Source organism: Furipterus horrens, unplaced genomic scaffold, assembly GCF_987537825.1.
Source record: "Furipterus horrens unplaced genomic scaffold, mFurHor1.1.pri manual_scaffold_10, whole genome shotgun sequence".
Classification (NCBI taxonomy): Eukaryota; Metazoa; Chordata; class Mammalia; order Chiroptera; family Furipteridae; genus Furipterus; species Furipterus horrens.
In genome coordinates, this window is record NW_028327180.1 from 83,377,307 (window position 1) to 83,389,543 (window position 12,237).

General features: G+C 50.1%; 1 protein-coding gene across 1 annotated transcript in view; it reads right to left on the reverse strand.

Moving 5' to 3' along the window:
• Nucleotides 1-11,237, reverse strand: part of CCDC69 (coiled-coil domain containing 69) — a 28,574-nt gene extending 17,337 nt beyond the window's left edge. The window contains exon 1 of the mRNA XM_090288441.1: nucleotides 11,051-11,237. Coding sequence (XP_090144567.1) covers nucleotides 11,051-11,098 — 48 coding nt within the window. The 5' untranslated portion in view covers nucleotides 11,099-11,237. The remainder of the gene's footprint in view (nucleotides 1-11,050) is intronic.
• Nucleotides 11,238-12,237: the final 1,000 nt, after the last annotated feature.

Here is a 12,237-nt window from a genome sequence, read left to right on the forward strand (position 1 = left end):
CCATATGAGGACCTTCTTGGTTACCAGTGTTTCTCCTGCTAGTCCTGCTAGACCATTTGTGAAATCCACTGTGGATTTGCCCCATTAGGTTGCCCAGAGCAGTATTTACAGAAATGTGGCCCACAGGCCTGCTGTATTAGAACCACATGGAGTGATGGTTTAACGCGACTCCCCAGGCCCAGTTTTAGACCCACAGAGTCTGAGGGTGGTGTGTGTGTGCTGGGAGGCTGCAATCTGCAATCTCTCAATGATTTTGATGCTATAACCGTTGGAAACAGCGCCCAGAACTGAGTAGGAATTGATAAGCAACCACTACATGGAAAATCCCCAGGTTGGGCCCTGGCCGCTTCCTCCACAGAGGTCATGGAGCAGAGTTCACCCTGCACTGGGAGAGGAGAGGACCTGGGAGGGAGACAACAATTTCCCGCCCAAAAGCAGAACCAGGGGAGGCCTAGGACAGGGGTGGGACATCTAGATTGAGCTCTGGAAGAGGGATGGCAGCTGGAACCTCGGTTCCAGCTTTGCTCTGTGACTTTAGGGAAGTCCCTTTCCCTCTCTGGACCTGTTTCACTATCTGTGATGGGTCAGGGTTGGAACAGATGTCTTCCTCTGTCCTTCTGAACTCCAGGGCAGCCTTTCAACCAAGAAGACTGGAAACAGGACACCTATGTCTTGGTAACACGCACAGTCCTGGGGCCCAGGTCCTTGTCATCAATCAGACCAGAGCCCTGCTCTGGGTTCAGCCTAAAGCCAACCTGGTCTGAGTAGGACAGGGCTACCCAAAGCACACACAGAGTCAGGGTACAGTAGGAGGACAGTGTCCTGAGCTGTGAAGAAGCTAGACAAGTTCAGATTGGGCCTGGTGTGAGATCCTGTAGAATATGATTGCACTTGGGACGCTCAACTGACAAACTGGAATGTGTCCAAAAGGAACTGACAGGATGAGGAAGGAGACTCCGAACCAAATGATAGGAGGGACCGTTGGTCAGTCTCAAGAACAGTCAAGAAAACCTGGCCACTCTCTTCAAATCTCTGCAGAACTGCAGAAATTGCTAGTCTGTGGTCCACAGCCTTGGAGGGCAGGGTTGTGGCCAAGGACTAGAAGTTTTAAGAAGTTTCACTTCAACAAGAAGGATTTCAGAACTACCCCTAGCAGAGGTAGGCTGCCTTATTGGAGGGTGACGTATGGTGGCGGTAGTGAGCTCTCTCCATCACTGGTAGCATAAAAGGAGAGGCAAACTTCATTTTGCAGGTTGGACCAAGTGAACTCAGAGAACCCTCAGCTCCTACAGTCTATAATTCTATAAGGCATCCCCTACGTTCAGCATGGGAAGATCCCTGGTAAGCATGAAGCATTTAGCTAGTGCAGATGGTACATAAAAGCCACCTGCATTAACAGAGCCTCAGAGGGCTCTGATGACTATTACTCAGGTTGCACTACTTTGGGCAAATTTCTATAGTTCCATACTAAAGCTTCTGGGGTACACTCCTCAACTTCCCTCAAATACTGGGCCTCACCAGGCAAGAATGTGTAAGGCAGAAGCCTGGGATAGAAGCTGCCCAGCTCTCCCTAACCTTGGGAATCCTACCAGGACAGAGGCCAAGAGTAGCCCTAAGGTTGGCTTGGCCTCCCCTGAAGACATTGATTGTTCTAACCTTGCTTCAAGGACCATAACTCCACCCCTTTTACAGAACTCCAAGGCTTTGTATATTTCTGATTGAGAGATTTGATCTGTGTCCTCACTATTCCGGCTTAGCTTACAGAATTTAGTAATCAAAGGCACGTTAAGAATTCATCTAGCTCCTTCCCTGTCCCCATAAACCACAGCCCTGGCTTCCCTTGGCCACATAGTTCCATCACACCCATCTTGACCCAGAAGACAGGGTTGAAAGGACCCCTGGAGAAAATTTATTCCAATCCCCATCTCCTATTTCCAGATAGAAAAAGGGGGGCCCAGGGAACAGATCTTTAATGAGAATCCAGATTCAAGGTGGAGCCTGGAGTCCCTTCCGTTTCCTTAGTGCATATACCAGACTGATCCAAGTAGCTCAATGTTCAGGGGACTGGTAATTTTGAGCCTCAAGGGACTCAGGTCACACCCCTCTGCATATCAGGGCTGCCTTCCGGTGTCTGGACTCTGCGTGGGTGGGGCCCTGGCCCCATTCAGATCTGAACAACCACGGTCAAGGCCCATTGGCTGAGGGTGGAAGCAGGAAGGAGGTGGGGGCGGAAGCCCCAAGGGCCCCCTCCAGGGCCCGAACGGGGCGGAGGATAGGCAGGGCCTAAAAGTTCAGGGCTGTTGAGAAATGTTAGCATTCACACCCAAATGACAGAGGCTCAGATAGAACACCATAAACACAGGCCTCAGTTTCCCCATCTCTAAGATGGGCAGAAGAATTTTGCCCAAGTAATGCCTGGATTTGATTTCATTTTCATGTTGCCAGGGGTGCTTAAGATTTAGTTCACCTCATTCTGATACACAGTGTTGGATCAGCACCACTCACTGCCTATCTAAGGGGACAGACCAACATGACTGTACTACTCATGTATAAGGAAGGCGTGCCAGCCGGCACCACTCAGCTGTGCTGGGGCTACTGCCTGCTGTTGGAACACCTGTAGTACCCCCAGAGCACCCTGAATGGGGGGGCGGATGTGGTCTCCACTGTTCCTGTGTGACTGACTGAAGAAGGAGAGGTCAGGAGGGGACGGAACCACTTCCCTCTGAAGCACCTGCTGAGCCAGACTCGGGCACAGTCGTGAGGGCCTTGCATGCAGGTTCCCACCCCAAGTTCACAGATGGAGAGGCTGAGGCCTAGTAAAAGGCTTTCCAGTAGACCATATTCTTTTGCTTCCTCTCTGGAGTCCACCTTTTCCTGTCCCCTATCAGCTACCCAGAGTGTCTGCCAGTTCTGATCGCCTTAGAGGGCCAGGAGCTGGCAAAAGACTCGGCACCATTTCTGGCTCTTGGGTCAGCCTAGCAGGCAGGACTCTGAGGGAGCAGAACAGAAAATGGGGTCAGTGGACAGAGTGGAGGAGGTCACAGACACACTACCAAATATCTACCTGTCTCCCCAACCCAATAGCAAACTCCCCAGTGGGAGTCCAGAGTTGAAGCCCTGGCTTGCCACTTACTTCCTGTGTGGCCTTGGGGGAGCACCTTCCCCTCTCTGGGCTTCTGTTTCCTCCTTTTTGTGGCAGGGAGTTGGGCAATGGGTAGGTCAGAGCCCTCCTGGTCTCGACATGCTGTGGATGTGGAAGAAGGGGCTATCAATCAATCCTGTCACGGTCATTTGCTCTGGGCAGGGAGGGCTGGCAGTTTGATGCCCTCGGCTGGCAGGCCTTGCATGAAGAAGGCTCCTCCAGAGGACAGAGATGGAGGGCCTTTGCTCAGGAGGGCCTGGGTGGGGGGTCCTGAGCCCTTCCTCTGTCCTGGAGTAACCCCAAGGGGAGGCAGTAAAAGGGAGGGCCTGGAGAAAAGGATGACAGATAGCTCATTGGCTACCTTCCGAGGTCTGTGAGTGTGCTCAGCACCCTGCAATGGTACTGCCAGCAGAGAGGCACTTAATAGTGAGGATGATGGCACCCACAAGATGCGCAGGGCAGGGTCTCTTGTCATAGGGAACCCTGGACACTAGCCTCATGTCCATAATTGTCTCCATACACTCAGATGTATAATACTATGCAATGTTATTCATATGTTTAAAAAATATGAAGTCGGTCTTTACATACAAAGATGGAAAGGTTGCTCTGGCCAGTGGGGCTCTATTGGTTGGAGCATCGTCCCATAACCTGAAAGGCTGTGAGTTCAATCCCCAGTCAGGGCACCTACCTAGGTTGTGGGTTTGGTCCCTGGTCATGGCATGTTTGAGAGGCAACTGATCAGAGTTTCTCTCTTACATCGATGTTTCTCTCCCTATCGTCCCCTCTCTCTAAAATCAATAAGCATACACTCAGGTGAGGATTTTTTAAAAAAGAGAGAAAATAGTAAGGTATTTTGTAGAATATCAATATGCAAAATAAATTATTTCCATTGGTATCTAAATGCATAGGAAAACATACCTAGAAAAACACAAATGGATGGCAGTCATCATTTCTGGAGCAAGAATTAAAATTGTGGTCAATTTTGGTTTTACTTAAATCCTTAAAAAGTTTTAAACAATAGTGTATTCAAGTTTTATTTGCACAAAGAAATTAACAAGAAAAAAAAATACCTCTCTTGGAACTGAAAGCAGACAAGGCAATCATTTGACAGACGGGAAAGCAAGGCCCAGAGACAGCACAACAGCTATTTGATATCACACAGCAAGTTTGTGAAAGAGGCAGAAGTCAGACCCACTCTTGACTCACATTCCAGGGCTCTTTTTTCTGCAGATGCTGCAGCTGGGCCCACTGTAATCCAGTATGATCTCATCTTACCTAGATTATATCCACAAAAACCCTATTCTGAATAAGGTCATATTTATAGGTTCTGGGTGTACATGAGTTTTGGAGGGACATTGTGCAACCCAGCACAGATAACTTGTCTGATGTCAGGCTGTTTCCTTAAGGAGGGGGCAGGGGGTTGGGCTGCATGGGCAGTGGGTAGACCTTCGGGAGGGCTACAAGGTTCACAGACATGCAGAGAAAAAGGACTCCACCTCTGGGGGAAGAAATGCTGAAAGTAGGTCAGTCTGTACATCACTTATCTGGGGAGGGGGAAGCACGAACGGGGATGGATGCTTTGTGTATTGTATGGCGTTTGGCCTAGATGTTTTGGAAGATTCGGGTTTGACAACAAAGTGACACAAGATAAATGATTTTTAGGGATAAAAATTCACTTGTCAAGGGAGGTAGGATGGCTGGTCTTCAGGTAACGGACAGATTTAGGTCCATCTATGGTAAAGATGGATGGATTTTCTCTGCTCCTTCTCTTCCTCTCTCCTCCACGTGGGCTCAGAGGAGCTCCCCTCGCTCACCTGTCAGTGCTACTCCCTGTCCAGCCCTCTCCCCACAGGTTACCCAGGGAGGCTCACAGTGCCCTGAGGGTGGAGAGCACTGAGAGGACAAAGTGCAGGGGCTGGAAACTCCAAGTGCACCCCAAGATGTCAGCAAGGACTCTTGCTTTTATGGGGAGGGGTCCCTTACTTTTTCCAAGCTGATTTATTTTATCCTCACCTGAGGACATTTTTTTTCATTGCTTTTTTTAGAGAGAGAGGAAGAGAGAGAAGAAGGGGAAAGAAACTTCAATGCGTGAGAGAAGCCTCCTATATGCGCATGGTCTAGGGACCGGCGCCAGGGCTGATGATCATACATGTCTGGACCAGGGGGTTGCATGTGCCCACAGTGGCACCCAGACCAGGGATCGATCAGCAACCTAGGTGTGTGCCCTAATCAGGAATTGAACCTGCAACCCTTTGGTTACTGATGCTCCAACCTACTGAGCCACACCAGCCAGGGCTCCGAGGTGACTTTTTGAACAATGACCATTCATGAATATTATACTGACACCCCTTAGGGCTCTTTCCCAGGCAGAATCCAGACTTTTGTTCACCTGCTGACCTAGGAACACAGATATCAGGGGCAGCCCCTCCTACCAGGGTCACTATTTTGACTTGTCTGCTTCTCAGCAACTAATTTGAAGCGTTATTGTTTCTGCCCTTTTCACAACCACCACCACCACAAGTGCTGATGTGAAGCATGGGCCCAAACTCAACACCCATTTGAGGCAAAGATGAAGTCTTTGGGTGACTGGGGCATGTCAAGTGGTCAGGGTGCCTACACCAGCCACCTGGGGATTCAACTACAAAGGAGAAGAACAGAATTAAAAATGTACACTTGCAGAAAAGGTGTTACCAAAGTTTGGGTCTCCAAGGCAAGGATGACTAGAATTTTTTCTAATGGGTTTTGGGTCACAGAATAAACAGGTGTTCCTTTATAACACAGAAATCTGGTTCAACCCCACAAGGTTTCAGAGTGCCTATGTAGGGAAGCCTGTATTGGGTTTAGCTGGGATGATTTGGGGGGATTATTTTCCAGGTTGGGCAAAAACCACTCAGAAGCCACATATACCACATACATGTGATGACTGGGGCAGAGAGCTCAGTGCCTAGGAAAGGCAGCTTCCTTTCACGGCCCGTCACTATCCCACCCTTGGGACACTGAGTGAAAAAGTCAGATATGCCCTGCTCCCGCTAAGCAGGTGTTAGCAGTCTGGCCTCTCCTGTTCCCCACTCACCCTAGCACATGGCCAAGTTCATCCACCTCAAAACCCAGCCAAGATGCCATCTCCCTTGGGATGCTTTCCCTGGTCCCCTCCTCTCCCTTCTGAACACAAAGCCACACTAGCATAGAGTTGGGATGAAACACAAGAATGCTCATGAGTAACGTAAACACCCACATGCCCGATTAGTTAAATAAGTCACAGGACAGCCACAGAACATTAGGTGGCCATTAAATATCATGTCTTCATGAACTATTTAACATGGGAAAATGCCCCATCAAAATGCTGAGTTAACTAAAATGGTCACTTAAAACAGTCACACTCATGTATATTATATAGCAGAAAAAGAAAGAATGACACTGGAAATGTACACAGAGACTATCTCTTAATGATGGAATTAAAAGTGATTTCTAAGTTCCTTCATACTTTTCCAAATTTTGATAATTCTGCCTCAAATACTGTAATAATCAGATTTCTCAGGTGGAATCCTAAATATTTGCTAGTCCCAGGCATGTATCCCCTCTCCTATCCTTGCCAAAATATCATCTGACCTCTGCTTGATCTCCTCCAGAGATGGGGAACTCACTACCCTTCTTCCTTATGAGAAGTAGAATTGGGCTTCCTTAAGCTTCCCCTCATTGGCCACAATTCTACCTTCTGAAACAAAAGAGAACAAGGCTGCTCCTCATGCCCCTTGGCAATACTTCAGAAGTTCAAAGGCAGTGGCCAGCCTCCAGGCAGTGCTCCAAACCCCAACAGCCTTTCAAGGACACCAACATCCCACTGGCTCCACATCTCTGCTTGCTTTCCTTGGGCACAATCTGAGCAGGGTTGTCCTTAAAGTATAACTATGTTTCTCTTATGCCATTGCCCATGTTTCCCTCTTATCAAGGGCGTGCCACTTGCCAGTCGGTGTATCAGGGATGCTATTATATACGTTCTTTCATTTAATCTTTAGAACAACCCTTGACCCTGGAGCTAATATCACACCTATCTTACAGATGAGGCATAGAGAAGCCAAGTTCCTTCCATGGTCACTTAATGGATCTGTGATGGAGCTAGGACTAAAGCAGCACCGAGCCCTGAGCCTCACGTGGCAAGTTAATAAATGGAGATGTGCCCTGGCTGGTGTGGCTCAGTGGACTGAGCACCAGCCTGCGAACCAAAGGGTTGCTGGTTTGATTCCCAGTCAGGGCACATGTCTCTGTGGCAGGCCAGGGCCCCATTGGGGCTGTGCATGAGGCAACCACAGATTGATGTTTCTCTCCCTCTCTCCCTCTCTCTCTAAAATAAATAAATAAATAAATAAAATCTTAAAAAAAATAAATGGAGACATGAATCCAGTTCTAAAACCCCTGCCCTCAGTGTCTCCGGGTGAGTTTCATTGTTACTTATGCCCATGCTGGCTCTTCCATGTCACTCACTTCTGCATCTGGCCCTCTGTGTCACCTGGCCTGCCATATGGATGTGATCACAAAGAGACACTGAAAGACTGACCCATTGAGAACCTGCTGCCTGAGGCCCAGCTTTGGGAGCAGTGCTGAGCCAGGTTCTCTGTCACCCTGCTCAGGGCTGCGGGGCTGTGGCCAGAGAAGAAGCCCTGGGGACTGGGGGATTCAGACATCATACCAGACACCTGCACAGAGGGTTGACCATGAGGTACTAGGTGTTCCTGCCCATGAGGGGGCTGGTAACCTGTTGGGGAATGAAAGACTCTGCACACTCCCATGTCTGTCCTTCAGGCCAGTCTATGGAACACTTCTTTCCTTGGCTCCTCCTCTGTCTGTCCAGCCTTCTCCCAAGTCCTCCCAGGGTACATGGCCATATCGGCCATGGTCTCTGCCAAGACAGGTGTAGGAAGGACCACACAACACAGATGGTTCCTCAGTATGCACCCTCAGTTTGCTAGGGTTCCCCACGCATTCATTCACCAGGATTTCAACTTGTCCTAATAAGGCAGTGACTTAGCCTCTCAATGGAGTCTAGAATAGCTGGTTAGCTGAGACTACCAGGCACTGTAACAAAACTCAGCAAACCCTCAGATCCTTGAACCTGGAGGGGCTTTGAGAAGTCTTAGTGGTCAAACCCCTGTCCCTAGCCAGGGCAGGCCCCACTGAAAGCTCTGGCCTCATTCCTTGCTACCTGCCACCTCCACTCTCCACAACGAGCCCCATCATACTGAGCTGCTTCTGGTTCAGCCTTTGCTCAGACTGTTCTCTCTGCATTGACTGGGTAACTACTACCAAACCTTCAACATACAGTGAAGGCATCCCCCCACCCAGTTCAGAAAGCCTTCCTGTATCGCCCAAGGCTGGATGAGCTACTCCTTTTGTACCCTGGGCTAAATCCTAGCCTGGCTCTTATTTGCCCCACATCCACTCAGTCAAATATTTACAGAGCACCTGCTCTGTAGCATGCGATGAGCACTGGACAGGGCATGCAGAAAACTGGGCTCAGTTGCACAGCTTTGCCACCAACTGGCTTTATGACTTTGGACACATCGCTCCTTCCTGAACCTCAGTTTCCTCATCTGTAAAGTGGGGAAGATGCTGCAGCTCAGCCTCACTTCTGGGGCTTTTGTGAGCACAGCAGGATGTGAAAGTACTTTGTAAACTGCCACTCAGGTTGAGTCATTGTTGTGGTGACCTGACCCCATCTGAGCTCATTCTTGTATATCTCATCCTTAGAGCTTTTCGCCCCACCCCCCACCCTGGGAACTGGTAGCTTGTTGGGAATGGGCTTGGGAGCTCAGGGGTTGATGCCTGGATGAGATACTGGGTGTGAACATGAAACAAGCATGAACTTTAAATGAAATTGACTTACAAGTCCTGTCATACAGTGGCAGGGCCCTGGCATTGCTGGGGCAAGGAAGACATACCAGGCTTCTCTGGGGCAACAGAGTAAAGGCTTTTATGCCAAAGGGCTTTGGAATTATTAAGATACCAGGGACTAGATACCAGGGTTCTGCTCTAAGTTACTCTGTGTAACATCAGTCAAGACCCTTCCCTTCTCCAGACCTCAACCTCCATCTGTACATGGGGTGCTTCAGCCCAGGTGGTCTCCAAGACTCTTGCTCAGTTGGATAGTCTGTGCTGACTTCACTTGCCCTTCACAGTTTGGGGTGGGGGTCCAGTCCACACCGTGCCAAGGACAGACAGGGACAGCTGTAAGGCTCTCAGGAGGGCCAGGAGGCACGGGAACCATGCTCACCATGGTTTCCTCTTCCAGCCTATGGAAGGCCAGGCGGGCACAGGGCTCCTCCAGTCTCCTGCCACCACTGTGTGGATGGGGTTCACTGTCGGCCCACTTTGCAGACTGAGTGGTTGACACAGGTACACAGAACGCAGACTCTCAGACTGTTAGAAACCATTCTCACATTCCCCTCCCTGTCCTTACTGATGTGGAAACTGAGGTCCAGAGAATGGTAAGGATGGCAAGGGTTTTCTTGGGGTCACACATCATGTTTGTGGCAGAGCCAGGACCTAAACCCAAGGTCCACCTATCACCAGCTCGATTACAAATCTCAGGTCAGGCTTGGGTCTATTTGCCCATCACCCCTGTCAGCTAGTCCTGTGCTTCCACCCATGGAGCCAAGCCTCAGTTTCCCTGCTGGAGCCAGGGAAGACATGAGGGTTTCTGGGTCAGAGCTTGGTGAGGCTGTTTTTTGAACAGAGAATAAAGGAGGAGCCAGGAAAGGGGGACCAAAGCTTATCTTTCTGGACTAGGCATAGGGCATGGTCACACAGCAGGTTGGGGACAGTATTGAATACCCAGTAGGCAAAAAAGCTTGTGCTTGGACACAGCAAAACAGGTGCAGAGAGAGACAGAGAGAAACTCAAATTCAATAAAAAAAATGACCAAATATTCTCACAGTGTGGGTCCTTCCAAAGGTCCCCAGGGGACTGATCATCAAGTTTATGGGACCTCTTATTCCCACCTGGCAGAAGGGCAGGCAACAGTAGGAAAAAGGGCCAGGACTTGAGGGGTCCTGCCCTTTCCCTCCGTGCCTCAGGATGTCCTCTAAGGTGATTGTCCTTCAGGATCTAGGCTCTGAACCTTCCGGGCTTGTCAGACCCCAAGGGGCAGCTGGTCCCACTGCAAGAAACCTGAGTAGTGTCTCCTGGGCCCTAACCCAGCTCTGAGGCCCCTTGGGGGACCGGAAGGGAGGGAAGGGTAGTAGGTGGTAGATCTCCCCCATATTTGGCCCCTTCCAGCCCCCCCCCCCAAACCCCAGGACAGTCCACAAGCACCCACTAGGGCCTGAAGAGGCTGTAGACCAAGGATTCTCAAACTTTAAAGCTTACTGTAATCAATCACACATGAATATCTTGTTAAACGACAGGTTCTGTTTAAGACGTCTGGGGCAGAGCCTGAGATTCTGCATTTCTAACAGGCCCCACGTGATGTGGATGCTGCGAATCCGTGGACCACTCTGCGAGCAGCAGCCCTAGAGATGATCGGCTTCTGAGCCGTGGGAAAGCCGAAGGGCCGGAGAGGTCAAGTCACTTGTCCGTAGCCACACAGCCAGCAGCCCCAGACAGAAGGAAAAGGGCATCTGCCACGGGCACTAGAGATTTCCTCATTCTGGCATTGGGAATTATCTGCTCTTTCTGGGCCCAGGGGCTGTGTTTGTAAACTCCGCTGCCCCGCGTGGCTCAGCCCGGGGCCGGGAGAAAGAGCGCCGCCCGGCCGAGCCTTCCCCGCCTCCCTCCGTGCCGGCCTCTCGCAGTTCTCCGCCCGGCACCCTGGGCCGATCGGAGGGAGCCCGCGGCGCCAAGGGTCCCCTGCGGCGGAGCCGCTCCACACTCCCTTCCCTTCCGAAGGCAAACTTCTCGGCCGGCGCCCTTTACCTTTTGGGGGGCTTTGCAGCAGCTCAGCCTGCTGTGTCTGCAGCCCATCCTCCTCCGGGGGCTCCCGGACGCCGCCTCCCAACTCCGGGGCCCCCAGAGGACCCAGCCGTCCGGGCCCCGCCGCTGGGTCCGTGCTTGCCGGCCAGGGCTGCCGGCGAGACCCTGAAACTGAACCTGAAAGCGCAGACTTGAGCCCTAGCGGCGCGGCTGCGCGCCGTAAATACCCGAAGAGCGGGGCCCCAGCGAAGCCCGCGGGATTCGCGGCTCCACTGCTCGAGGCAGGTGACTAGAATCCTTGTAAATGATAAGAACCTCTGGCCAGGGCGGAAAAGATCCCTACGAGCAATGGATGCTTTTCTGGGCCCTCAGTAGAGGAGAAGCCAGGAAAAAAATGAAAACAATTAAAAAAAATTAAACATAACAGCTGCCATTTATCAAGGGCTGTTTCTGGCCTGGCTTCTTTGTACATATTATTTCTATTTCTTGCCATCTCCTTGCAACAGAGGTGTTATTGCCTTAATTTTATAGTTGAGGCTCAAAGATGTGAAGTGATTTGCCTAAGCTCACATAGCTAGTAAGTACCGAAGCCCAGGTATAACCCAGTTTTAACCCCAGAACCTAAGCTTTGAACCACTTCCTTACAAATACATAATAATATTAAGTTTAGTCGCAATGCCTCCTCAGTTCTGCATGGAGAGCTCTTTCCAGCTCACAAGCATCTGTGATATTCAACTCTATCCATTTTGGATACATGTTGTCCATCAAAACAACTCCATGAGGCAGACAGGCATATGCAGAGGGAATAAGGAATGTAAAATGCCAGGGACAGGGGAAGAAAAAAACCTTTTTATCTACCCTCACTTTGTTACCAACTGAGATTTCTAGGAGTGGCAATGCAGGAAAAAGACACCTAACTTTGAAAATCAGTGTGCAGGCATGTCTGTGTCTATACAAGGAAATTACACAAGGCCCAGAGGCACTTGGAAAGGTGTGTTGATGAAAGGGACTTACAGTCATGAATGGGGAAAGAATATGAGACCACAAAAGAACTTCCCCCTCCACAGAGGATAAGACCAATTGCAACAGGTTCTAACAAATAAAACTAAGTACATGGATGATATTAGGTTCTTGGAAGGAAGAATAATATTAGGATGGTGGTTCACAAAATAAGGTCCCAAATCAGCAGC